The sequence below is a fragment of the Orcinus orca genome, chromosome 2 (assembly GCF_937001465.1).
Source record: "Orcinus orca chromosome 2, mOrcOrc1.1, whole genome shotgun sequence".
NCBI classification, from domain to species: Eukaryota; Metazoa; Chordata; class Mammalia; order Artiodactyla; family Delphinidae; genus Orcinus; species Orcinus orca.
Genome location: NC_064560.1, coordinates 104,124,793 through 104,152,683, shown reverse-complemented (window position 1 = coordinate 104,152,683; position 27,891 = coordinate 104,124,793). Strand labels below are relative to the sequence as shown.

At 39.6% G+C, this 27,891-nt stretch overlaps 1 protein-coding gene across 2 annotated transcripts in view; it reads left to right on the top strand.

Annotated features, from left to right (window-relative positions):
• Positions 1-27,891, top strand: part of UNC13C (unc-13 homolog C) — a 790,070-nt gene that overhangs the window by 202,697 nt on the left and 559,482 nt on the right. For both annotated transcript variants that reach the window (XM_049705963.1, XM_049705964.1), the window contains one exon: positions 9,508-12,760. In XM_049705963.1, the coding sequence (XP_049561920.1) occupies positions 9,769-12,760 (2,992 nt within the window). In that variant the 5' untranslated portion in view covers positions 9,508-9,768. The remainder of the gene's footprint in view (positions 1-9,507; positions 12,761-27,891) is intronic.

Sequence of the window (27,891 nt, the reverse complement as noted above, 5' to 3'; positions counted from 1 at the left end):
TTTATACGGCTTAAGTGTCAAGTAAGAATTCCAATACATGTCAAAATTGCTCATAAGATTTTCTTACAGAAGCCTCTTTTAATATCAAAAGACTTTCTAGCTCCAGAAAATTATGTTGATGTTGACTACAGAGAATCAAGGTCAAGGTCAAATCATTTAAGGATAGAGTTAGATTACTACATCACAGAATGTTGCCATGGTAGGAAGATGCCAGCCCTATGGATGTGATTGCTTTAGAGGAGGGCAACACAGCACAGGGAGAAAAACAGTGAAGTTGGGGCGGGAGACCTGCATTTTTGTCCCAGCTCTGCTGTTGGAACCTAGGCAAGTGTTTTGACCTTTCTGGGTTTTCATTTCACGTTGTGCACATTTGAGGATTAGTGCTGTTTGAACTGTACTCTCCAAACCCTAGGAACCTGTAGAGGGTCTGTATGGGCTGTAGCTAGTGTGGACACAGCAGGTAAAGTAAGACTCCAGCACGGCTTCTTTAATTCAACCAAAGGGCCTCTGCTTTGATCAGTTATATTCATTGAGTTTCCACGTCTGCTTTAGTTGGGGGGAAATAAAAGGGGTAATGGTGAGTTGTGAGGATAAAAACCAAGTAAACTAAAACAACTTGTCTCTGAAATGGCATCATTCTAAGTTGCTCATCTGTAGCCAGTGTACCTGTGCTCTGCTCTCTGTACATGTCTGTGGGCAGAAGTTGCAAAGACTGAAAAAGTCCTAGTTCTTATTCTCCAGACATGTGTTCTCTAGCTGGAATAGGGCCAGGCCATGGCCAAGACGGTAAGCGGGCAAGACTTCAAGGCTCCTCAAGTCTCTCATATCTGGCCTATCCTACTACTTGTCTCCTTTGGTGGGAGACTCTCCCCAACCCCATGCTTTTCTGTGTTCTCTCTGCTCTCCCTCCTGCTCTTGAGGAATGGTCTCATAAACCTTTTATACCAAGATACAAAGTGATATATGCCTTAAAACCTTGGAGCCCCTTGGTGAGATTTGCATTTCATGAAAGACCAAATCTTAAACAAAGGTGATAAAGCTCTAATTATAGCTTCTTCTTGAGGCAGGTGTTCTTCTTCAAACATGTTCCATAGGTGACCACTTTTTTCTCTAAGTTTGGCTCTTATAGGCATAGCAGTAGAGCCTGGTGTTCATGAGAAAGGACTCTGAAGCCAGTCAGTTTGGGTTGTGTTTCTAGCTGCATCACTTCGTAGCTGTGTGTCTTTGGGCCAGCTACTCAGGTTCTCAGTTTCTTCATCTGCAAAGTGGGGATCAATTACAATACCTACTGCAGATATTATAAACAAACATTAATGTAGTAATCTCTACAAAGGACTCAAGACAGAGTAAAGCATATAATAAGCATTAAACAAATGGAAAAACATGTACAAGAGCTATTTGGTAAATAGTTTAGAAGAATGATGAAAGACTGAATATCATGGTTTAGACTATATGGGATATATGAAAAAGAAAAGATGACTAAGTAGTTAAAGAAACTATTGCATAAAAGATTAGTCTTGATCTGGCTTTTAAATGATTGAGCCCTTGATCTAGGGCTTTTAAATGTCCTAGAATGAGGACATTCTAGGCAGGGTGAAGAACAGGAATAAAAGTGACAATGGAGGAATAAGCTTAGTGTATCCACGGAACCATGAAGAGGCCTAGAATAGAGGGTATACAATAGTCTGTAGCAGGAGAATAAGAGGAAAACTATATTTAAGGAAGATTAGATGGAAATCAGTTCATGGGATGGTTTGGAGTGGCAGAGGATATTACTTTAGGAGGCTAGTAAGCTATTGCAATATTAAATATCTAGAGTAAGGAGAAGGTACATTATTATAGTGAAGGAACCAAGTTTTGGAGTCAGGAGACCCAGGCAACTACTTTAGCATCTATGAGACTCACCACCCCTAACCATAAACTGTGGATAATATCCTCATAAGGTTACCGAGAAGATCAGGAGTTGATACATACAAAAGTACTTTGTAGGTTCCAAAGAATTAAAATAAGAATTACAGAATTACAGAATTATTAGTACTAGATGTCATTGTGCACTCCTAAACCAAAGTAGCAGCAATGGAGGTGAGTAAAAATGTAGATGGGCTGTTGTTTGATGAACAAATTCATGAAATATCTTATTAGCTAGAAAAAAGAGGGCATGAATCATTTGGCCCTCATTCTTGGGGAAATGGGGCTTTCTATTTATTAAAAAAATGATTTGTTAGCTTAGGATAAACCTCTTAAGTTTGCTCATTTTTGTTGAAAATATTTTCATATGTATTGGTTTATTGTTTGTGCCTTAACATAAGGCAAAAAATGAAGTGTTCACAAGGACATCATTTCAGGTGTTACTCTGTTTCAGCAGTTTTCATTGTCATAGTCATCCCTGTGACCATCAGTTACATTAGATATAGAATTCTTTTACTCCTTCATATAAAAAGATATATAAAACAGTTATAAATCTGCATTGATCCAATAAAGACATTCTAGGAGATGCTTTTGAAAACTTGATCTTTTTATTTTCTTATCTCCTGCCTTGTCCCAGCTCCTCTGCTGGTCCCTCTCATCAGCTCCTTGTGGCTATTGGTGTGACTAGCTTTCCCTACCATTTCCAGCTACCCAGGTTTGTTACATTGTTGTGCTTTAAGGATCCTGCTCATGAAGTTTGCGGTCAGCACGCTGGCCAGTGCTGTTTTCCCTTGGGCCTTCTGGCTCTGATGAGCTGCTGCCGTGTGTGGTTAGGTTTGCTCTGTCTCTGCAGCGGCACCTCTTCATTCCCATCTGATGGGAAATTTCTTCCAGTCAGCTGTTTTCCAAAGCACCAAGGATTTCCTGTTGAACAGATATTTGGTGAACCATGTTCATATATTTCTCTGATTTATTTTTGGAAAAATGTCTCTTAAACCAGCAGTCAGAGAGTAGAGGGTATTTGCTGCTGAGGTGCTATAATGAGAAACAGAGGCTTTCTTGCTCTCTTCTGGTGGGAGATCAATTATCCTCCTAACAGGGTCCTGGATGCTTAACACAAAGTCATTGCCAACAAAGGAGCAGTTAAGAGTGAGACTTCCCTACTGGGCTGGTAGCAGGGATTAAGCAGATAGTAATAAATAGAAGGTCAGAAACGCAGGTGGCAAGCCTGAGGTTCCTACACCAGAGGTGGGAATTCAGCTCAGGGCCTGTGAAGGAAGCATCATGCTGAAGTAGAGAGGGCAGGACTTGGGGAGGCAACCTAGTAGGGCTGTATCACATTGTGCTTCTTTGTCTTCTCCCTCCCTTGCAAGTTAACATTTGGATACCCAGTTCACCTACTTCGCTGGATTTGATAAGGAACTTAAAATTGTTTATTTATCTGAAAATACTTTAACTTAGTTTTGGTAATGATTTAGCAATAAATTGCTGACTGTTCAAATGTTCATTAGCTCTTTTAGCCCACAAGGATGCCTACTGTTATAGTCATACTAAATAGCTCTTTTACAAAATGGATTTGTTAACATACAGGCAAAAAATATTTTACTCCCCATTGAACCCTAATAGGCAGTTTGGAATTGATACACTTGGAGTCCAAATCTGGGGCCTGGAGTCAAGGCTGTGTTGCTTGTTAGCTGCATATGTTAAGGCAAGTTTCCTCAAAACTCTAAACCTCAGCTTCCTTTTCTGGAAAATAATAATACTAATTTCACACAATTATTATGGGAATGAAGTGAAATGAGGTAAATTTTAGAAAATTACATACACAGTGCTTGGCACACAGTAAGTAATAATTAAATATTATTACTAAGGCATCTCATAATAGTCTAGTGTTTTAATCTTTTTCAAAATCCTCCTTCCCAAAACTTTAAATCTTACCCCCAAACTTCGTTACTGAAAAGAATGTGTGGCTGTATAATGAAAGGTAACACAACTGGAGGGTAAATATGAGATTTTGAATTCAAGTGAAGAATCATGTGATGATATGTTGGTCTCCCCATCCCTTCTCAATCCCTTTGCCTCCCACATACCTCATACTGATGCTGATTTTGTCCTGATCTGGGCTGCTTCCATTTTTTTTAAAAAAAGAACTTTAGAGAGGAGAGTAGGTATGTGGATTTGTATGTGGCGGGTGTTAGGACTTGTGTCAATTACCACTGGCAACATTCACTTTACATGCAACTGATAGCTTCATAGACCCCAGGACTAAGGACCAAGATATCCTTTTTTTTTTTTAAACGTAGATTTAATTTATTTACTTATTTTTGGCTGCGTTGGGTCTTTGTTGCTGCGCGCAGGCTTTCTCTAGTTGTGGCGAGCGGGGGCTACTCTTCATTGCGGTGCGCGGGCTTTTCATTGCGGTGGCTTCTCTTTATGGCGGAGCATGGGCTTTAGGTGCACGGGCTTCAGTAGTCATGGCTCGTGGGCTCCAGAGTGCAGGCTCAATAGTTGTGGTGCACGGGCTTAGTTGATCCACAGCACGTGGGATCTTCCCGGACCAGAGCTCGTATCCACCTCTCTTGCACTGGCAGGCGGATTCTTAACCACTATATCACCAGGGAAGTCCCAAGATATCTTTTTGCTTTAGTTATCTTTCATAAAGCTCTGGTGGAAGCTATTGGGAAGGAGGATAACGTGGTGCCATTTACTAGCTGTGTAACTTTAGCTGTATCTTTTAATCTCTTTGAACCTCTTGTTTCTTCATCTGTAAAATGGACATATAATAATGTCTTCTTCAACAGGTTTCTGTGAGGATTAATTGGGATAGTTTAAGCTTCTGGAACATAACAGGTGTTCATTAAATGTTAGCTTCCTTCTCTACCCTGGCCACTTGTCTAAAGGAAGTACCCCACCTGATATCTGAGACTCAGTAACCTTAGCAAGGCAGCTGTGGCTTTGTAAGAGAGAGAGAGAGAGAGAGAGAGAGAGAGAGAGAGAGAGAAAGATGGAGACAGAGATAGAGAGAGAGAGAACCCAGTGACTAGGAAGGTGAGATTTCAATATTGGAAAATTGTCACTGGACCATAGAGGTATAAAGCATTCTCCATTTCCCCTCCAGTTTCTTCTTTAAAATATATGCTATATTTTTTCATCTCATCCTCCAACCTAGCAGGATTCCTAAGTTTCCTCCTACTTCTATCTATCTTAGTTTTCACAAGAGATACCACACTATGAATCTTCCGTCATTACTTCTTGCATCTTTTCAACAGCCTTCTTCGTTCTCATGACAACTAATATGTACTGGGCTTTGCTCTGTTTTAAATACTGTTCTAAGAACTTCACATGTGTTAACTCATCACAGATATCCCATGAGGAGGTACTATTTCTGTCACAATTTAATAAATGTACAAGTGAAGGCAGTATAGAAGTGACTTTCTCAAGCTCATACAACTATTGTAATATGTCTGAGAACTGGAATTCCAATGCAGGTAATTGGAATCCAGAGGCCGTGCTGAAAACCGATAACCGTTAGTGCCTCCTCATCAAATAGCACTTCTAAACCTAAGTTTCAAACCTTTCCACATTCTGTTTAGGTTTTGCCCATCCAGACCCATCTCCCTTTAGTCCCCATCTCTCTCCAAGGTGGGTGCTTCTCCATCTTTGGACACGACATGAATGTTTGGGATACTTGCCTTCTGCTTATACTGATTTTCTTTCTCTGGATCATTTAAGGCCCAGTTCAGCTAGTTCAGGCTTCTTTGTATCTTTATTGTTTATCTAGTAATTCATGGGCTTGTTGTTTCTCCATTCATTCATTTGTTCATATATTTATTCATTTGTCCAGCAAATATTATGAGTCGATTACATATCAAGTAACATAGATATTTAAAGTTAAACAGGACATAGCCTCTGCCCTTCAAATCACAGTCAGATTTGGAGATAGACATATAAATAAAATATTTCACATAAATAATTACTGTATTGTAAGTTACCATAACAAAGGTACATTCAAGGTATTGTGGGAGCACAGAGGAGGAAGTGCTGGGCTCTGAAGAGGTGCAACAAGATGATGCTGATCCCTGCTGGATCTAAGATACATAGATAAATATATAGAGATATTCATGAGTGAGGCATGTGGGGATAGAGGGAAGGGGAAAGGGATGGTGGCAGAAGGAACAGCATGGACATATTGGTGAGGCAACAATACGGTAATCAGGGAACTGTTACTACTTCAGTGCCTTGGGCAGATGTGCTTGGGGGAGTGACAGGAAATGAAACTGCTGAGAAAGGTAATGTCTTACGTAGAAGGAATTGTATCTTTTTTTTTTTTTTTTTTTTTTTTGCGGTACGCGTGCCTCTCACTGTTGTGGCCTCTCCTGTTGCGGAGCACAGGCTCCGGATGCACAGGCCCAGTGGCCATGGCTCACGGGCCCAGTCGCTCCGCGGCATGTGGGATCTTCCTGGACTGGGGCACGAACCCGTGTCCCCTGCATCGGCAGGCAGACTCTCAACCACTGCGCCACCAGGGAAGCCCTATATCTTTTAAATATATTAATTTTAGAGAGGAGGATTTGAGAGAAGGGCCAAATTAGAGCTAGGAAGACCATATAGGATACAACTGTAGTAGTCCAGATGAGAAATTGTGGAGTTCAGAACTAAGGCATCACTAGTGGGATAAGGGGACATACATCAGGTATGGATATGGGATGGATCATATTGAATCTAGAATGATTCCTGGGTATATGTCTTGGGTAAATTAATAACTATGATGATATGATATTAGTTGAGACTAATTTGGGAAAATGACTAGGTGTTGTATGGAGTTTAATTTTAGACAACCAGGTGAAGACATTAATAAGTAGCTGAAATGTGGGTTAATTTGGAGGTAAGTATGCATCTGTGAAATCATCACCAAAATTTATGCTATGAACATATCCATCATTACCACAATCTATGCTGTAAACATATCTATCATCACCCAAAGTTTCCTCCTGCCTTTTCTTCTTTATAATTATTATTATTTTGTGATATGAACACAACATAAGATCTACCCTTTTAGCAAAATTTTAAGTATACAGTATTATTAACTAACAGCACTGCGATGTACAGTAGATCTCCAGGGCTTATTCATCTTGCATAACTGAAACATTGTACCTTTTGAACCAATTCTTCAATAACCACTTATTGAATGTTTATTATGTCTGCTGGGTTCAGGATGTTTAAAATTGGGCAAGTCATAGTCTTACCCTTAAAGAGGACATAGTCCAGTGGATGGAGACAGAAATGAGATTATAATACAGAAGAATTCGAATTGCTCATGCACTGGATTGTGGGAGAGTGTGGCAAAGAGAGAGAAAAGCTCAGTGTGGGTGGTCAGTGAAGTCTTCACTGGACAAATGATTTTGAAGTTGAAACACAATTTTTACAGATAGGAAGAGCTAGACATGAATGATATTCTAGGTAGAGAGAATAGAAGAGTTACTGAGGTGTGAAATAGCGTAGAGCCTGTAGTGAATAACAAGCTGTTCTGTATGGTTGGAATACAGAGCAAGTGAGTTCGTCTGTGCAGCTATGCCGACATGTCCACGGGTTTGTGTTTTGAAGCAGGGCTTCAATGTAGATTGAATTTTCCTGTTCAAAAATTTTCCAACCGTTATAGTCTAGAACAATAGCTCTGAACTAGTAATGCAGGTCAAGAAGTTTAGACACAATTTCATGAAAACTTTAGAGGCATTGACAAAATTGCTGCGTTCATTTAAATAAAAAGCAGATATTTGTTTCCAGGTTTGAGAGACCCAGGATCTTAGATTGAGTGATTAGTGGAACAATTTATTTTATCAAAGTTGGTTTTAAAATAATTTATCTACCCTACTGCTACTTAACTTTCCTTTCTTTTTTTTTTAACATCTTTATTGGAGTATAATTGCTTTACAATGTTGTGTTAGTTTCTGCTGTACAACAAAGTGAATCAGCTCTATGTATACATATATCTCCATTACTTAACTTTCTAAAGTCTTTTTTTTCCCCACAAGGAGAGGTCACATAGGAATACAATAAATATTTTTTGAATTTAATTCAGGAATTAATTTCTTGCAATTTTTATTAGTAGAAAACATGGCATGTAATTCTGAATGAATACCAAATTGTTTCAGACAAGCAGAATTAGACTCTAACAGCTTATGAAACCTGGAAGACATGGGTTTAGAGTCTGTCTGTTTCTCTCCTCCATCTTTTTTGCTTCCCTTTCTTATTGCAGTGCCCTATCTCTTATGAAGCTTGGCTCCTGGCCAGATAATGTATTCCTCAAGTCCCTGCAGGACCCTAGTAAAGTGAAATTGGCAGATTTCCAAGTGGAGGGAGCTGATAGACATCAGGCTCCTAAAACAATGTGCAGTTTGTGATGTATTCTTTAAAGAATTAAATAGATTATTTATCTACCCAAATCCATAGTTTGATAGCAACAAAGGCTTTTGGTCATTACTATTATTCTGTGATATATTTCAGTGATAAAATAGTAAGTTCAGTTCAACAAAATTGTGTGTGAATACCTACCACATACAAGGCACAGTACTGGGAAAGCAGCAAAATTAATGTAAACTGTCTTCCTCTTCTTCACGTAATTCAAAAAACTAGCTATCACAAATATGATTTACTTGTGTGGTCATTTGCATTATAAAATACCAAATCATAGGATGAATTATATTCAACCAGTGTTTGATTATCTTTAGACATGTTTCATTTGTGGTACAATTTTGTTTATGTGATTTGGTGTTCTATCTTCAGTCATGGTCCTAACCCTGGGGTTGGGTTTCCTGCCACCTGCCACAAGGCTGCACTGGTTGCCTAAGGTGGCTTTGCTCTCTCAAGCCACATCCTCTCAGAACTGAGATGTGTTATCCTCATTTTCAAATATATTTTCCTATTGTGTTGTTATTGTTACTACAATGCCTAAATTTGATATAACTATTTTTTTCAATTCATGATACTCCATTGACAAATTTGATGCCTAGACAAGATGTATTTTCTCTTGGTATTTATGTCATCACATAAAATGTTTTCTTACTTGAATTACTTTAGTCATCATTTAAGAAATTATCAATCATTGAACACCTAGAATAACTAGATTATCCGAATAAAAAAAATCTTACCTACATGGGTAATATTAATTTGATGAATTTTAAATGTTTGAGGTGGGGGGAATACATTTAAACTGAAATGCTTATGTTTGTAGAAGTAAATGTAATTGTAAGAAAAGATATAAAGTGGAAATGATAAGACCATGCAGGTAATATAGCTTTTTAAATTGCCTGTCACCTTACACAACAGTTTCTAAATAATTATTATTACCTTTACTAGTATTTTAATTGTGTCCACCCATAAGTGATTTAGGAAAAGAAAATTATAATTTAAACATAGTTATTGGTTCTGATTTGCTTTAACTAATTGTTTTAAAAGTAACTGTGTTGAAATTCAGATATTTCCCTGTCCCCTCTGCGATTTTTCACACATTGTGTATCTTGAATAGCTTTGAAAAATGTTGGAAATGGGGTAAATCTAGGATTGAATTCTGATATTCATTTTAACGTTCCTTTCTTTTAGGTACTGCATGAAGTTATGTGGCAATGAAAGCGATTCACGAAACCCCTCCTCCAAGAGTGAATGAATGTCTTTCATAAATGGAGCTTGGCTTCTGGTTTTCCCAGGACACTGACATTGTGGCAGAGACACAGCGGCTCTTCCTGCTATTTTCAGTGATTCACAGAACATCTGAACAGTGATGCTGGCCTTGGATTTACAGATTTCCATCCTGATACCTTATTTACTTCTTTGGGGCAGAAAAGCTTGCACTAATTGCTCTCCATGGTGGCTAATCTTTTCAAGAGCCTGATTTTACCTTACATCCATAAGCTTTGCAAAGGAATGTTTGCAAAGAAATTGGGAAATACAACCAAAAAAAAAGAGAATCGTCAGCTGAAAAAGGATCAAGACATTCTTATTGCTGGCCAGACCAAACCCACTAAATTTTCTAATACCTTGAAAAGCACTGTAAAGAAGATTGCAAAGTGTTCATCCGCTCGCAACTTATCCACTAAAGAAGACAAGGCTAACAAAGAATTTTCCCTCTCCCCCACGTTCAGTTACCGAGTAGCTATTGCCAATGGCCTCCAGAAAAATATTCATATAACCAGTGGTGAGAATGAGGATATCCTTCAGGAGTTATCTTCCATCGAGAGTTCCTACTCAGAATCACTCAGTGAACTAAGGAGCAGTACAGAAAACCAGGCACAGTCAACACACACGATGCCAGTTAGACGCAACAGGAAGAGTTCAAGCAGCCTGGCACCCTCAGAAGGGAGCTCCGATGGGGAACGCACTCTGCATAGCTTAAAACTAGGAGCTTTACGCAAACTGAGGAAATGGAAAAAGAGTCAAGAGTGTGTCTCCTCGGATTCAGAGTTGAGCACAGTGAAGAAAACCTGGGGAATCAGAAGCAAATCTTTGGACAGAACTGCCCGAAACCCAAAGACCAGTGCCCTGGAGGCCGGATTCAGTTCCTCTGGCTGCATTAGCCAAACACAGGATGTCATGGAAATGATCTTTAAGGAACTTCAGGGAATAAGTCAGATTGAAACCGAACTTTCTGAACTCCGAGGGCATGTCAATGCTCTCAAGCATTCTATCGATGAGATCTCCAGCAGCGTGGAGGTTGTACAAAGTGAAATTGAGCAGCTCCGTACAGGGTTTGTCCAGTCTCGGAGGGAAACCAGAGACATCCATGATTATATTAAACATTTAGGTCACATGGGTAGCAAGGCAAGCCTGAGATTCTTAAATGTGCCCGAAGAAAGATTTGAATACACTGAAAGTGTAGTGTACCAAATTCTCATAGATAAAATGGGTTTTTCAGATGCACCAAACGCTATTAAAGTTGAATTTGCTCAGAGGATAGGACACCAAAGGGATTGCCCCAATGCAAAGCCTCGACCCATCCTTGTGTATTTTGAAACCCCTCAGCAAAGGGATTCCGTCTTAAAAAAATCATATAAACTCAAAGGAACAGGCATCGGAATCTCGACAGATATTCTTACTCATGACATCAAAGAAAGAAAAGAGAGAGGGATACCATCCTCCCAGACATATGAGAGCATGGATATAAAGCTGTCTACTCCAGAGCCCAAAATCAAGAAGAACAGTTGGCAGTCACCTGATGACAGTGATAGAGAGCTGGAATCTGACCTCAATAGAAACAGTTATGCTGTGCTTTCCAAGTCAGAGTTTCCAACAAAAGGAAGTGCTTCCAAGTCAAGTTCAAAATCACACAATGCTAGAGCCAAGAATAAAACTTCTAGTAGCAGCAGAATTGCAAATAAATCAGAATATGATAAAATTTCCTTGTATTTGCCAGAATCGGATAACTTGGCAAAGCAAACCACAACCTATTATGCAGACGCAACACCTCTCTGGCACTCACAGAGTGATTTTTTCACCACTAAACTTAGTCGTTCTGAGTCAGACTTTTCCAGATTGTGTCGATCTTATTCGGAGGATTTTTCAGAAAATCAGTTTTTCACTAGAACTAATGGAAGCTCCCTCCTGTCGTCTTCAGACCGGGAACTTTGGCAGAGGAAACAGGATGGCACGCCTACCTTGTATGACAGCCCTCAGGATCAGTGTTTGAATGGGGCTTCTCAGGGTGTCCAAGTACAGAGTGAAATTGAGAACGCAGAAACTGTGGACAGTGGAGTGAGTAATAGCATGGTGTGTGCATCTGGAGACCAGAGTCACTACAGTGATTCTCAGCTCTCTTTACATGAAGATCTTTCTCCATGGAAGGAATGGAATCAAGTAGAGCAAGGAGCTGATTTAGGTTTAGATTCATCCACCCAGGAAGTTTTTGACTATGACACAAACAGTCTATCTGATCAACAACTAGATGTTTACCATAAAGACCTAGAAGACTTGGGAAAGTGCCACAGTGTCCTTCACGATGACTCTGAGAGCTATGATTTAACCCAAGATGACAGCTCATCTCCATGCCCTGGGTTGGATAATGAACCACAAGGACAGTGGGTTGGCCAATATAATTCTTACCAGGAAGCTAATTCTAATGAGCTGTACCAAAACCAAAGCCAGTTGTCCATGATGTATCGAAGTCAAAGTGAATTGCAAAGTGATGATTCAGAGGATGCCCCACCCAAATCTTGGCATAGTCGATTAAGCATTGACCTTACTGATAAGGCTTTCAGCTTCCCAAAATTTGGATCCACACTACAGAGGGCTAAATCAGCCTTGGAAGTGGTATGGAACAAAAGCACACAGAGTCTCAGTGGGTATGAGGACAGCGGCTCTTCCTTAATTGGGAGATTTCGAACATTATCCCAGTCAACTGCAAATGAGTCAAGTACCACGCTTGACTCTGATGTCTACACAGAGCCTTATTACTACAAAGCAGAGCATGAGGAGGACTATAGTGAACCAGCGGCTGATAATGAAACAGATTATGTTGAGGTGATGGAACAAGTCCTTGCTAAGCTAGAAAACAGGACTAGTATTACTGAATCAGATGAACAAATTCAGGAATATGATCACCCTTCATATGAAACACCTTATGAAACCCCACAAGATGAGGGTTACGATGGGCAGGAAGATGATGTGGCTAATGAAGGGGGATTGGAACCCTTAAAGGAAACATCAGCTGAAATGAAAATAAAAGAAGATGAAAACCAAAACATCCCTGAAAAGCCCCTGGAAATCATAAAGCCAAAGAAGATTCGTCCCTCCTTCAAAGAAGCAGCTTGGAAAGCCTATAAGAAGCAAATGGCAGAATTGGAAGAGAAGATCCTGGCTGGAGGTATTTATGTTTAAATGCTACATTATGAGCTCATTGTGTTTTACCATTGGGTGGTGTTCTTTAGAGCATGTTCTATGTTTACTCTTGGGGGAAGGAATTTACTTTCAAGGAATTTGCATGTTTATTCTGAGAAGGATTTTATTTTACTCAACTCCCCCAACAAGTTGGGCTTGATGATTTAAAATCAAAGTGTTTTCAAATAGGTCATAAGCCCTATACTCTGTGGCTCAACATTTCTGTGCTAGGATTAAGCAAAAACCCCATTTCATATTCCCAACTTTATTGCATCAGTTATCAAAGGAAGGATGAGTGAAATCAAAGAGCAGCCTGGGGTCTACTTTTTGGTCCTGTTAGGTTTTACAGGGATTGGGAGAAAGATAAAATTAATCTTAAAGAATTAGGAAGGATGGACTCCCAGATTTCCCACTCCTTTTCCCATCAAATCTATACTTTGGAGCCTGCCAGCAGGAAAAGCTAGTTCTGCACAGCCAACCCCAGCCCATACCATGGAGGACCACAACCTCCCTCACTACCTACCGATGCAGCGGAGGGAGGGTACTAGAGCCAAAACCCTCAGGCTGTACCTGAGCGGTCACAAGTCACTCTTTTGGAGGATAAAGGAGATAGAGTTGAGTAGCTTCCTCCTAAAGAGTGGAGTAGAAGTCTCTTGCCCATTATGGAAATGAAAGCAGTACCTTACCTAATAGTTTTACTTGACCTCCTGGGGGAACAATTTTGGATCGTATACTTTGGAAAAGTAGCTGCATGTAAATAAAATTTTTTTGACTTTTTATTTATCAACCAAACTTCATCTGCACTTACCTCAGTCCCTTACCATTTATGTTATTTGCATGCTTATCTCTTTATATCTTTGGGATAGTTTGATATAATCTCAGTTTTAATGAATTACATATTGTTAATGGTTTCCTTGATTATGGCATTGTCATCTTTAAAATACTGACTGTACATAATACTCCATAAAGGTATATATTTATATGATCAAGTGTTAATTGCTATTATGAAATAATATAATAATTTATTCAGCTGGTAGCTGATTATGGCTTCTTTTTCTTAAGCAAAATTGTGATCAGATACTACTCCAAACTGGCCATTTTCTGGTTGACATGGGTGGATCATTGAATAATCAGATACCTTTATGGTTAAACTGTTTCAGGCCCTAAAACAAGTGAAATAACTATAAGGGTTCTCTGCTCTAAAATTCTGTCCATATAAAACAACATATCTTATGGAATTTGTTTAAAGAACAATATAAGTCAAGGGCATCTTGGGTACATTAGCTGTGTTTTTTGGTTGTTATTTTTTTCAGGGAAAAGTTCTCAACTATCTTTGAAATTGATTTGAAAAGGCCAAGTAGTCAAAATTTTTATGTAAATGTAATTCGTATTGGAATAATGTCTATCTTATTTCAGAGTGACTTTTAATATTAGATATTCTTATTACTGAAACTCAGTTCATTGTTTCTTGAAATACAGGTCAGCTTTTTGACAGTGTATTTTACTTACTATGGATTCAGAGAGGTCTACTTTAAAGGCATATTAAGAATAAGCAGTGTGTGTGTATATGTTTGTGTATCTGTTTGTTGTGATGCAATACATGAATGTTTTAATGCTAACTGGTTAAGGTATCTGAAATGTTAGGCAATATTATAAATACAATGAAACTATACGTTTCAGAAAAAAGTGGATCTTCATTAACTTAAAAAATATCCCAAATTAGCAAACTTCTGCAAGGTAGATTGTTACTGATAATGACCATTTACATAGCTAACAATCCTAGTCATTCAATGGCATTTATCCTCAGAAGACATAAATACACTTGGTTATCCACACACCACCTACTTCAGAATCCTAAGAAGGTAAAACAATCGGTATCACATACCTGACACACCAGGCCTGACAACAGAGGACTCAGACCCCTCTAAGTCTTGGAGCTTGGCTTGTTATCCTATGAGCCAGCTTTGAATGGAATCTGTTGGATATCATTTATCCTAAAGGAAATCATACACCCGTCTTTAAGATGCTCTCTGGTTGCTTGAAAGGCGCCAGATTGACTACGCAGGAGGTTGCGGTAGCCTAGATTTTAAAGGCCATCTCTTCTCCCTTTGGCAGCAGTCAGGCAGTTGTCCCCCTCCTGTGCTGCCAATATGCTTCATGAGGAAGGGCAGCCAAAGAAGGGCATTTTTCAGGCCCCTTCCCGGCTCAGAGCATCCCAATGAGTTGCCGGTCGTCGTGATGGGTTTCATGTCCATAGCCATCTGCTTTACTGGGCGTTGGGTAGATGCCAACAGATTTTTCTCTCCATGACCACTCAGTCACCATTAGGTAGCAGTGCTGCCTTTTCTCCATTACTAACCTGGCAAGATTGGACCTTAGAGCTCTTGCTGTAAACGATGTGGAATGCGGTTCTCCTGTCATTGCTTGATGGAAATGTTAGCTCATAAATTCGAATCATTTATTTCAGCTTTTGTCTTCAGGGTCCTGGTAAAGAGGGATTTTTTTAAAAAATATCATTCCTTATTTTTTATTAATTAATTAATTAATTTTTGCTGTGTTGGGTCTTCGTTTCTGTGCGAGTTCTTTCTCTAGTTGTGGCAAGCGGGGGCCACTCTTCATCGCGGTGCGTGGGCCTCTCACTATCGCGGCCTTTCTTGTTGAGGAGCACAGGCTCCAGACGCGCAGGCTCAGTAGTTGTGGCTCACGGGCCTAGCTGCTCCGCGGCATGTGGGATCCTCCCAGACCAGGGCTCAAACCCGTGTCCCCTGCATTGGCAGGCAGACTCTCAACCACTGCGCCACCAGGGAAGCCCCAAGAGGGATTTTTTTAAAGACCCCAGTGTACATGGATGTTTGGTACCAGTGTTTCTGAGAATCTTCACCTTGAACAGCAGGCCAGTGGGGAAAGAGATTTTAGACTGTGTGTAGCCAGAACCCCCATGAGGCCATATTCTTTTGTTGCTGGAGCCTGCTTGTGTAGCTGGCCTGAAACCCACACCATGGTGATGAACATCTGATCCCCTACCTCTAGCCCTTCACCACCCATCAACTGGAATTAATTATTATCTCCTCAGAATTCCCCTGTATCTATCTCTTATGGCTCTGGCTTCCACCTTATATAATGACAATTTATGTGCATTCCTCATGTTCTCTTCTAAACTGCAATCTGAAGGCCAGAGGTCTTGTCTTTTCATCCCTTCATTTGCACTGTGCCTAGACCAGTGCTTTATACAGAGATGGCACTGAATTAATACCTTGGATGAATGCCTGAATCAAGGGAAGCAGGATACTAAACAAAAAGCACAAGCTTTGAAGTCAAACCCAAATCCAAATCCAAACTGTGACCTTTAATTGCTAAGACTATGACTTTATCTCCTGTCAGTTCAGAAGTATGATTAGAGATAAAAACTTACTATTGAGCACTACTATATCCCAGGCACATTCCAGGCAGTTTATCTGCTTTTTATCCCTTTGCTCCCTACAGCATCACTATGAATTTGATTCCATTATTATCTCATTTTACAGGTGAGGAAACTGAGATGCTGAAAACTTCCATAACTTGTTCAGTGTCATACAGTTAGTAAGGGGGTGAATCCAGAATTGAATAGATGGCTAATTTGTTTATTTAGAGCAGCTATATGCTTACTCACCTCAAAGATTGTTTTGTTCATGTTTGAAGGTGGAGAAACATGATGAAAATGGAGGTGGCATTAGCCGTGAGCCTTATTCCAGCTAAAGGATTTTCATGAGAAAACAGGACTAATAGGAAAGGCACTAGGGTTTTGTTATGAAATAGTTCATTCCCAGTTTTTCTACTTCAAATCCATGGTTCATCTTATAAATCAAGGCTTGTAGAGCCCAATAAATAGTGTACAACAACTGCTTGAAGGATGATGTTCTGAAGTCTGAGTACATTTTACCTGACTCTAAAGTCAGTTTGCAAATTTTTCTAGCAGAGAACAAAAATTTTGTTTTGTTTTGAAATGCCATTTCCAGGCTGTCTGTAGGTTCTGAAGGAGGCTGCTCCTAGACAGATTATAAAGTTCATGAGTGAATTTCTCTTTCTGTTGCTACTGTCATGCCAGAGCCTGCCCCAGTATCTGGCAAATTTATCTAGTCCACACATATTTATTTATCTCATCTAGTCTAAATGCCAGACTCCTTTCTAAGTTGCTTGGCTATCTAGTTCCATACAAAGTGGAGAACTCTTAGAATTCAAATAAACTTTAGTTTTCTTTCTTTCCATCCAAAAGACAATTTTACTAGATATATTTTAATATAGTGCAATAGGGAAAATGTGATGGAGAGTGCAAGCAGGACTTTTCACTCCTTTGGCTCCGTTAATCACATCTTTCTTTCTATGAGGGTGTAACTTATACATCTCTAGAAACTTAGTTGAATTTACTTAAATTCCAGGTTTAATGTTGAAGAATAAATAGTTCAACTAAGTTTTGGAGGTTTGTTGGCCCAAGTTTGTCTATCACGAGGTGCTTCGTAAATGTTTGATTGCCTCTGGGCCTCCCCTACGGAGAGTCTAGGTCGGGAGCGATGGGGTCTGCCTTTTTAACATGCTGCCTGACGCAGGTGAGCATCATAGCACAATTTAAGAGTGCTGCTAAGCACTGTGCAGCAAATGTTATACCTTCCCATGTAGTGTCGTTTCATCTCTTCTTTTCAAATTAGAAGAGATAGAATCAGTCTAAGAAAACGTGGGAATAATTTTCTTAAAATGAAGAATGATTTTCTAATTCTCCAGAGCAGTAGGTTATTACACTTATGAAAAGGTTTTGGTAATTTATACACATTAAAATATAGAGAACAATATACGTATTCCTTGAAATTGAAACATCCTTCTTCAAGGCAAGTATAGCAGTACTGGTAATAGCAGAAGGCAACCCATTTGTAAAATGTTCTATTAAAACGCTGTGCATAGCAATACACTTTTGGTTTAGTATTGTTTGCTTCTAAATACTCTAGAATTACCTGTGATATAAAGTGATTGTCTTGGTTTTTGAAATAGATTATGATCTAGAAAGGAAACCTGTGAAGCGTGAAGTGGCCAAGGGCCCTTACAGGCATTAGACACAGCTGGCATCTCTACTTCTTGCTAGACAGAAAGCCCAAAATACCCAAGGGAGTAATTCTTCTAGGAGACAGGACTGGGACTCAGAATACAAATGTGTTTATAAATCAGTTGTGTGGGGAGAGAGGTCATAGTGGTATGTTCCAAGAGGACCCAGAGGTCTTAAGAGTATATGCTAGAGTAAGATGGAGCTAAGAGATAGGGACAGAACCAACATATATTTAACACCTTCCTATCCTATTCACCTCTAGAAATTTTAAGTACATATTTAATCCTTGTTGGGTAGTATTAGCCCCACTTTGTAAATACAGCTAATAAGAGTATTGATGGAAATTGATGTACGTATGATAGAATTCAGCATCTGATGCTCTTTCCATGACATCCCATTGCAGGTGTGGGCAAGTCTTGTCATGAAAGGACGTAGCTTATATATATATATATATATATATATATTTTTTTTTTTTTTTTTTTTGCGGTGCGCGGGCCTCTCACTGCTGTGGCCTCTCCCGTTGTGGAGCACAGGCTCCAGACGCGCAGGCTCAGCGGCCATGGCTCACGGGCCCAGCCGCTCCGCGGCATGTGGGATCCTCCCGGACTGGGGCACGAACCCGTCCCCTGCATCGGCAGGCGGACTCTCAACCACTGCGCCACCAGGGGAGCCCAAGTTGTGCTTTTCAGGTCAGCCAGTTTTGTGTTAGCTTCTGGAGTATTGATCTCTGTTAACATAAAGTGAGTGATAATAGTTTGGGATGATATATTATCACATTTTTAAGAAGTTTACAGAATCTGTAAGGGTGACACTTGTCACATTAAAAGACTTTATTAAGAGTGAGGAAGTGCCGATAATAGTAGTTTTTGAGAAATGAAAGCATTTTACAGGAGGTAGGGAAGAAATTCACAAGGATACACGAAAGCCGGCTATTAACAGGAATAATGAAAATGCAGCGTTCAAAGATTTTGTTTACTATAATTATTAATGGCTCCTAGCTATATACCTGGAACACTTGTCTTTGTAGGGAAACTAAAAACACATTTTTCAAGGGAAATATTAACTGACGATGAAAGATGGTGATTTCCAGATTGTAATAAGAGTATCACTTCAAAGCCTGCAGTGCGATTTCCAAATTCCAGAGATTCAAGAAAAGGTATTACGTCAAAATCTCAGATGGATAGGTTTATGTTTGTTTGTTTTGGCTAATGTCATTGTTCATACACTTTCTGCAGGTTCAAATAGATATGTTCTATAGAAATTGTGAATCATGTGAGAATTTTCTATGTGGTGTGGAATAAAATAAAGAAACTCTCTAGTCTGGTGTAAGACACAGCAAAGTATAGCCTAATCAATTGTTATTGATTAGATTAGAATTGGAGGAGCTGGGACCTGAAATAGATATACCCACGGGGGTGATTCAGACTCTGAGATAAATCCAAGGAGGAAGTGAGGAGAGAAAGTTCAGTGCAGCAGAAGAAAATCTGCTGCTTGGGAAGTATACCTCAGGCTACAGATGGCTACCGAGACATCGAGAGTCTAACTGTGCTTATCAGTTGGGGAGGTACAGAACAGCCAGAAACAAAGAGAACTGGGGACATGAGGTGGGCAACAATTTTCTCCAGGAAGTCTTGTTTTTTATTGGACCTTTGTTACCTGGTTAGGGACCAGGAAAGGATCTGAACATCCCAGAATGGGAATTATTAAGAGGAAAGCAGGGCTTCCCTGGTGGCGCAGTGGTTGAGAGTCCGCCTGCCAATGCAGGCGACGCGGGTTCGTGCCCCGGTCCGGGAGGATCCCACATGCCGTGGAGCGGCTGGGCCCGTGAGCCATGGCCGCTGAGCCTGTGAGTCCGGAGCCTGTGCTCCGCAATGGGAGAGGCCACAGCAGTGAGAGGCCCGCGTACCGCAAAAAAAAAAAAAAAGAGGAAAGCAAATCCCAGCGGGATTGATATACGAAATACGTCATCCAGAGAGTGACCTAGCGACCTAGTTGCCTGAACTTAGGTCCATGGTCAGGAATGAGTCTCTAATATAGGTTAAAAAAAAAAAAAGTTTGATTGTTCCACTGGCATCCAAGGACTGAGCCCAATTTGCAGGCAGAATGACTTGATGCTGAGCCTCAGATTGCCGGGATACCCTGACCGCAAACAGAACTGTTCCGCATGATAAGGTATTAGCTTAGGTTGCCTCCATAGACTACAAGACCAGAAGGAACTAAATGCATTAATGGACTTCTTCACCCTGGTTTATTCCAACCTATGGTGTGCATTCTCTTCTTCTTCATTTTAAAAGGAAAGGAATGTTATGGAATCTTGTCAACCACCTCTTTCATCAAACTTGGTTCCTGCTGGGTCTCTGCTACTTCCAAAAATAAAAGAAACCCTTAGAGGATAAAAATGACTAACATTCAGCAGATTCCAGCGACTGTGATATGACTCTGTAGGCAGTCCCCAAAGATCCCAAAGATACTTTGAGCAATGTCACTGTATTTAGAATAAATGTATCTCTCTCTACTCCCCCCAATCATCTTCACTGCCCCCAACTTATCCCTTACTTCTTCTCCAGTTCAACCATGATTACTACTTTAAAAAGGATAGTACTCGTTTCAAAGTATGAAACTTGATGTGTGTGTGGCTATTTTTAAATGTAGCCCTGGCACACACAAACACACACATTAATTTTCTTAGGAACCCCATAAGGTAGGTAGCTTAATAACAGGTGACACTTATTGAGTGCTTTGTTATGTGCCAGACACTATTCTAAATATTTTATACTATATTAAGTTATATAATCCTCACAATAATCCTATGAGCTAGGTACTATTATCATCTCCATTTTATAGATGAGAAACAGAGACACTGTAATTCTTCTAAGAGGAGAAAAAAAAAAAACCTAAGTAGCAGAACCAGGATTTAGAATTAGGCATTTATTTTCCAGATTCTGTGTGCTTACTCACTGCTGCCTAGTTTGGGATTTTAGAAATTAAGTATTGCTATTCAGCTTTATAAGATGGAAACCTGAGGTGGCAAAACGTTGATTTACCCGACAGCACGGATTTGTAAGCAGAGCTACAGTTACAAGCTGTTCTCCCAAATCATAAGCCAGTACTCGAGCTATCAGACCAGTCTTCCATTTTACGTGATATTATTACAGGCAACGTGATTATCCAGGTACCATTTCTGTGAAATTTGTGATAAAAGAAATTGTTGGCTGCATGTAATAGTGGCAACAAGAAATGACAGACTGAATATGATATTATTTCCCAGAAATGTAGGTTAAGCTTCCCCTTTCTTTAACACGTTCTCTGATGCTTAATGATGTCTTGTGGAAAGCCCATGGCTTTCGTTTTCTATTTCGTTCTTTAGTGATTACAGTTGAAGACACACACACACTCACGTGGGCATGAACAGAAACAGAGGGTGTGAATTCACTCAATGTTAACAGGGTGGTGTTTTACTATGTGAGGAAAATCAGTAGGAAAATTCCCAAGTTGATCAACATTCCCTTTGCATTTTCTAAACACATAAAGCAATTTTCATGTTTTTTAGAATTAACTATCACATGTATTTAATTCTCATAAAACACCAGTGAGAGAGCCAACCTCTTCAAGTCTCTGTTACCTTAAGGTAATTACTAGTAGTTCTGTAGGTTGTAAAACTGGCAAGCGATGGGGCCAGATATCAACTCCAGGACTTTTGAATCCTACTCTGGTGCTCTGTGCACAACAGCATGCTCTTAGCTACTTGTGTACATTTATGCTTCTTCCTTCTGGACTTTCGAACACCTGGTCTGTAACACAAACTTCTGGGGCTATGTCAAGGGTATTTCTCTGCTGATTCTTAAAGTTAGTGGTTCTCAGGTTTTAGAATGCATGAGGATCACTTGGGAGCACTTGGACTAAAATATAAATTCCTTGATCAAATCTTTAGTTAATTTCAATGCAGTATGATTCATGGATCACATTAAGAAATGCTTAACAGTTAATAGTTAATAATAGATACTAAGTGCTTTTTTCCTTTTACTCTTTCTTGAATGATTTCATACGCTCCACTGGCTTGTTATCATTTTTTTGCGTTGATGGTCCCAAATCAATGTCTTTGAGCTAACTCTCCCTTCCCCAAATGTATATTATACATTTATTCTTTCAGTCATTAATTCACCGACTGGTTCACTTATTCCTCACTACGTATATAATTGCCTGGCTGGGCATCTGGGATACAGTACTAACAAATCTTATTTGGTCTTCGTCTTTGTTAAGTGGTTGTGATGAATTTAAATTTCAAAAATACACAAATCCATCATTTTGAACTTGGCTAACTGCTGGAGAAGTAAGTACAAAGTGTTAAGAGGGCATATTATCATTTGAAGTTTAGAGAAGACTCCCCTGAGGAAATGACATTTGATCTGAAGTCTGAAGAATGAATACCTTGAAGTAGGCTAAGGGAAAGAAAAAAAACATTCCAGGCAGAGGAAGTGGATTGGACCAGGATCTTAAGGCAGAAAGTGGTATGATGTATTTGAGAAACTTAAAGAAAGCCTGGTGTGGCTGGAGTTAATCAGGCAAGGCAGAGAATGGTATGAAACCAATCTGGTGCAATATCCAGAGGCCAGATTTTTCTGAGTCTTGTGGAGCAGTTGGGACTTTTTTCCCCTGATTACCATGGAAAGCCATTGAAAGGGATCGGCCGTAATGAATTGTAGGACTTCATTCAAATGGCATATCTGTAGGTCTCAAACTCATCATGCCTAGCATCCAACTCTTTTCTTCCTGTCTCCTAATCCGGTTTCTCCTCCTGGATTTCCTATCTCAGTAAATAGCACCACATCTCCCTGTTTGCTCAGGTCAGGAAGTCATCCTTCTTGGACGCTTCCTTGTCACACTTTATGGACATTTGTCTCATTTTGGGCTGCCAACCATCTGAATTCCTTTCTTATTGATGTTCCTGAGTGTGTGAGCCCTTGGAGGGAAGTAGTGCCCTGTGTCCTGCTGCAGACGCTGCAGGTGGCTGGAAGTTCCTTCTCCCTTCCCCTGGCAGCCCTGGCTTGAGCACAGGACTTAAGACTTGGCTCACTGGAAGCTTCTGCCAAAGGTTTCGAATTTGAATTCAGTCATTTAATAAGCTCTGACCATTTTACCTTCTAATTGTCTCTCAACCACGGCACATTCTCTCTATCTCCTTGTGTCTCCCCTAATTCTAGCAACCATCATCTCTTGCCTGGACTATTGCTAGAATTTCCTAACTAGTCTTCCTGTCTCTTTACTCTGGTTCTCCCTGTTGCCCTCACAACCTGTCACCTCTGTGTATCCAGAGATACATACAAACCTGAAAATCTATTAAAAAAAACCACCTTTGCAGTACTTTTAGGACAAGGTCCAGACAAACAGTGAGCTCATTGTGCTGAAAGTGCCTGTTTGCTTGCCGCCCCCCTCATAGGTGGTGAGCTCCTGGGCTTCAGAGGCTGTGCTGTGTGCCCTGGCATCTGTCACAGTATCTATCAGTGACCAGCAATGAGGGGGCCTAACAGAGTGGTTAAAAGCATGGGCTCTGGAGTCAGCCTACAAGTTGTTCAATCTTAGGCAAGTTGTTTAATTTCTCTGTGGCTGAGTTTCCTCACTGACAAAATGTAAATAATAATAGTATCTCCATGTGATAAAAATAAAATTAAAGGGACTTCCCTGGTGGTGCAGTGGTTAAGAATCCCCCTGCCAGTGCAGGGGACACGGGTTCAATCCCTGGTCCAGGAAGATGCCACATGCCACAGAGCAACTAAGCCTGTGCGCCACAACTACTGAGCCTGCACTCTAGAGCCCACGAGCCACAACTACTGAGCCTGTGAGCCACAACTACTGAAGCCTGCATGCCTAGAGCCCATGCTCCAGAATAAGAGAAGGTACCACAATGAGAAGCCTGTGTACCACAATGAAGAGTAGCCCCCGCTCACTGCAACTAGAGAAAGCCCGCACGCAGCAAGAAGACCCAACGCAGCCCAAAAAAATGAAAAAAAGAAAAGATATCATTACCCGATTCCACAGTTGGTCACCTATTTAAAAAAATTAATAAATAAAAATTAAACTAAATTTAAAAGAAAAGATAGGTTTTCCGCCAAACCAGTAAGTACTCAGTAGGGAGCCAACCTACCTAAAAATCGTAAAGACTTCTTCCTTTGATCTTAAACTATTTCTGAGAAATTCGAGCCAGAAGTCCAATGCTACAATTACTTTCCCATATGTTTCTTAACTGAACTAAACCATCTAGAACTTTGGGAAGTGACCAGTTATGTGATTATTTTTGTGGTTTGAATGCTTGGAAGACTGGGCATAGGCAGCTTGGCACAAGGCGCTGGACACAGTATTAATAACTATAGTTATCGATGTTTCCATGGAACGCAAAAACAAGCAACTGCCTGAACTCTAACTTGTTAACTTGAAACTGCCTCAGGGCAGTTTCAACAAAGAGAACCAAGTAAGTCCAACAGCATTTATTGAGTGCTAGAAGTGTGATGAGCTCAGAATTAGGGCCACGGGAAGGGAGAAAACCTAAGACGCAAAGATCTGGATTCTCTCCTTGATAGGGTTACCATCGAATTCAGGTCAATTCAAAATTATTTCTTTTGGGGTTAGCAGATGCAAACTAGTATATTTAAAGTGGGTAAATGACAAGGTCCTACTGTTTAGCACAGGGAACTATATTCAATATCCTATGATAAAGCATTCTGGAAAAGAATATAAAAAAGAATACATGCATATGTATAACTGCATCACTTTGCTGTACAGCAGAAAGTAACGCAATGTAAATCAACTATACATCAATTAAAAAAACAACCAAATTATTTCTTGAGCTAACTGTAGTAAGAGGCATTGTGGCTTATAGTCAAATATTATTATTCAATTATTTATTATAAAAATATTTATTAGCATTTACCTGAATGTATACTGTGAAGGACATTGTAATTATAATTAGAAGTGAAGACAGAAAATATAATTAAATCACTGGATGACTAATGACAATTACTATTTATTAATTAATTAGTATTTAACTTGTAGCTGTTAATTAGTACTACTAATAAGCTGAAGATGAAAGGAGTCATCACATTAAAGATAACAAGTAACATTTATTCATTTCAAACTATGTAACAGAAGTGAGTACTTTGCATGTGTTTTTCAACTTAAGTCTCCACAAACCAATGGGAGTGCAGCAGGTGTCTCTGGAACTCCAGGTCACTCACCTGAGCCCTCCTCTGATTTCAGCTGCAGCCGTCATGTCCCACAGCATGGGCGCTCGGCCTCATCTTTCACTGACAGCCTCCCACCTCAGGCAGGTGCCTTCATTCTTTTGAATTTCTGCTTTGGAGTCTCCCTGGTGTTCAGGGATTCCCATCAGCAATCCTCAAGCAGGGGGGTTGGGTGGTTATTAGCTAAATGCTGCAGCCTTCTACCCTTCAGGAGACCACAGCTCTGGAGGGCCTGCTGTTGTCTGCAGCAGCCCCAGTGATGCACCGTTAGATTGGCTTTGTCCTCCCTCTCGGCCTCATTCTCACTGCTTCTCCTTCCTGCTTCCAGGGCCACCTCCCAAAGAAACTACTTATCCTCATGTTCTTCTCCCAATCTCTACTTCTGGGAAAACCCAAACTAAGACCTGTGGTCATGACTATTAATGCCCTCGTTTTACCGAGGAGGTAATAGAGACTTACTTAGGCCGTTAAGTTTAGTAGTCATTTACGTAGCTGAGTCACCTTAATCAGAGCCAGTGTGCAGATACTTGCTCTTAATTACTATACAGCCTCTTGTGAACAATATGAAGGTATTTGCAATCAGAATGCCTGGGTTTGAGAGACCTTATAAATGATCTCAGACAGTGAGGTGAATTGGGTTAGAAATTATTGTTAGTGACAGCAGTGAGTGAGCAAACACACTTCTGTGCATGTTGAAAAATATCTGGGCAAAATTGTGCCGAAGTGAATGGGGCTTCCATCATCATCTTCTTACCCCCCACCCCAGCCCCTCACCCGCAGTCTTCTGGGCTGGCAGTGCTATGTCTTCTGATTATTAAGTGCCCTGTAGTCACCGCTCTCTCCTTCATCATCCCCTGCCCTTCCCAACATTGATTTGTAGAATGACTCCGATATTTATTGTAATTGATTTTCAGTTAATAAGCTGTATCTCTTGAAGATATTTGCATTTTTGCCTTTTCTATTCTGTTATACAGTGACAAGTTTTCCTGCTGATAAAGTCATTTTAGGCTTTGGCAAACAGGTGGGATATCTAGTTTTTGGATAGCAGAACTTGTCCACATATCCTGAAATCACACTGTTTTAGTAACCAAGCTCACATAAGGTTAGGTTTGAATGAAACCATCTTTAAACAATTTGAAGTTTCTACATTTTTGAGGTGGAGTTAGCAGGACTGACAGACATGTAAAGAATCAGAGCATTATTTCTGTGCAAATATTTTGGAAGAAATACAAGTGTGTGTTTGCCTGAGTGAATGTGCATATATATAACTGGGCAGGTAGCAAATGATTTTCATTGATGCCTTTTATAGACACTACAGAAATAAAAACCAAAAACAGTAAAGCTTTGATCTGGCTCCATTAATTTAACCATAGTCACAGTCAAGCATGTTATCAAATAACATGGGTAGATTATTATTAAAACCAATTACTAAGCAAAAGCAGTTTTTGTGTATCACTGATGAACTTTGTCATACATTTTGCTTGTTACCACCCTGAATTGTTACATGGGTCCTTGATTCTTATGGTCTGTTGCTTAGGTAACTCACTTTTCTGCTCAAAACTTTAATAGTCAATGGGGTATTAGAAGGATTTCCTTTTCTTATGGAAAAGACATGAATCTATATGTCTTCCAGACTGAGAAATATTATAGAAGTGCTGAGTAGTATTATTAGTTATCAGTGTATCCATGTATTACTGTAATTTGATTCTGTTGGTGGCTTTGATTTCTCTGGCATTGTTCAGTGTGAATATAAATTATTTAGAAAGAAGAGCAGTTGTGGGGAAGGAAGTCATTTCCATGTCAAGGTAAATCAAATCAGGTTGATAAGAAAACATCTGATTACAAGATTGAATAAACATGAGTGATGCTTGGAAACTTTGTCCAACCTCTTGGGCTTCCCTGTTGCATTGGGAAAATGATAACTCAGGTTTGAAGTGTAAATAACTATTAGACAATTGTTTATTTATCACACTCCCTTTAGCACAAGGTATCCAATTTTTTGAAAACCCAGACTCTCTTATTTATTTTTATTGAAATATAGTTGACTTACAATATTATATTATTTTCAGGTAAACATCACAGTGGTTCAATATTGTTATAGATTATACTCCATATAAAGGTATTATAAAATATTGGCTATATTCCCTGTGCTGTACATTACATCCTTGTGTCTTATTTATTTTATACCTAGTAGTTTGTACCTCTTAATAGCCTTCACCTATCTTGCCCCTCCCCTCACCCCTTTCCCCACCAGTAACCACTGGTTTGTTCTCTGTATCTGTGAGTCTGTTTATGTTTTGTTATATTCATTCGTTTTATTTTTTAGATTCCACATATAAGTGGGAACATATAGTAGGTTGCCTTTTCATTTTGTTAATGGTTTCCTTTGCTGTACAAAAACTTTTAAGTTTAATGAGGTCCAATTTGTTTATTTTTGTTCTTGTTTCCCTTGCTTGAGGAGACAGATCAAAAAAAAAAATATTACTAAGATCTATGTCAAAGAATGATTAATTGACACTATGTGTGTGGGTTTATTCCTGGGGTTTCTATTTTGTTCCATTGACCTATGTGTCTATTTTATAGCTTGCAATCAGTATGATGCCTCCTGCTTTATTTTATTTCTCAGGATTTCTTTAGCTATTCAAAGTCTTTTATGGTTTTATACAAATTTTAGGGTTATTTGTTCTAATTCTGTGAAAAATGTCATGGGTAGTTTGAAAGCGATTGCATTAAATCTGTAGATTGCTTTGGGTAGTATGGACATTTTAAACAATATTAATTCTTCCAATCCATGAACATGGGATATCTTTA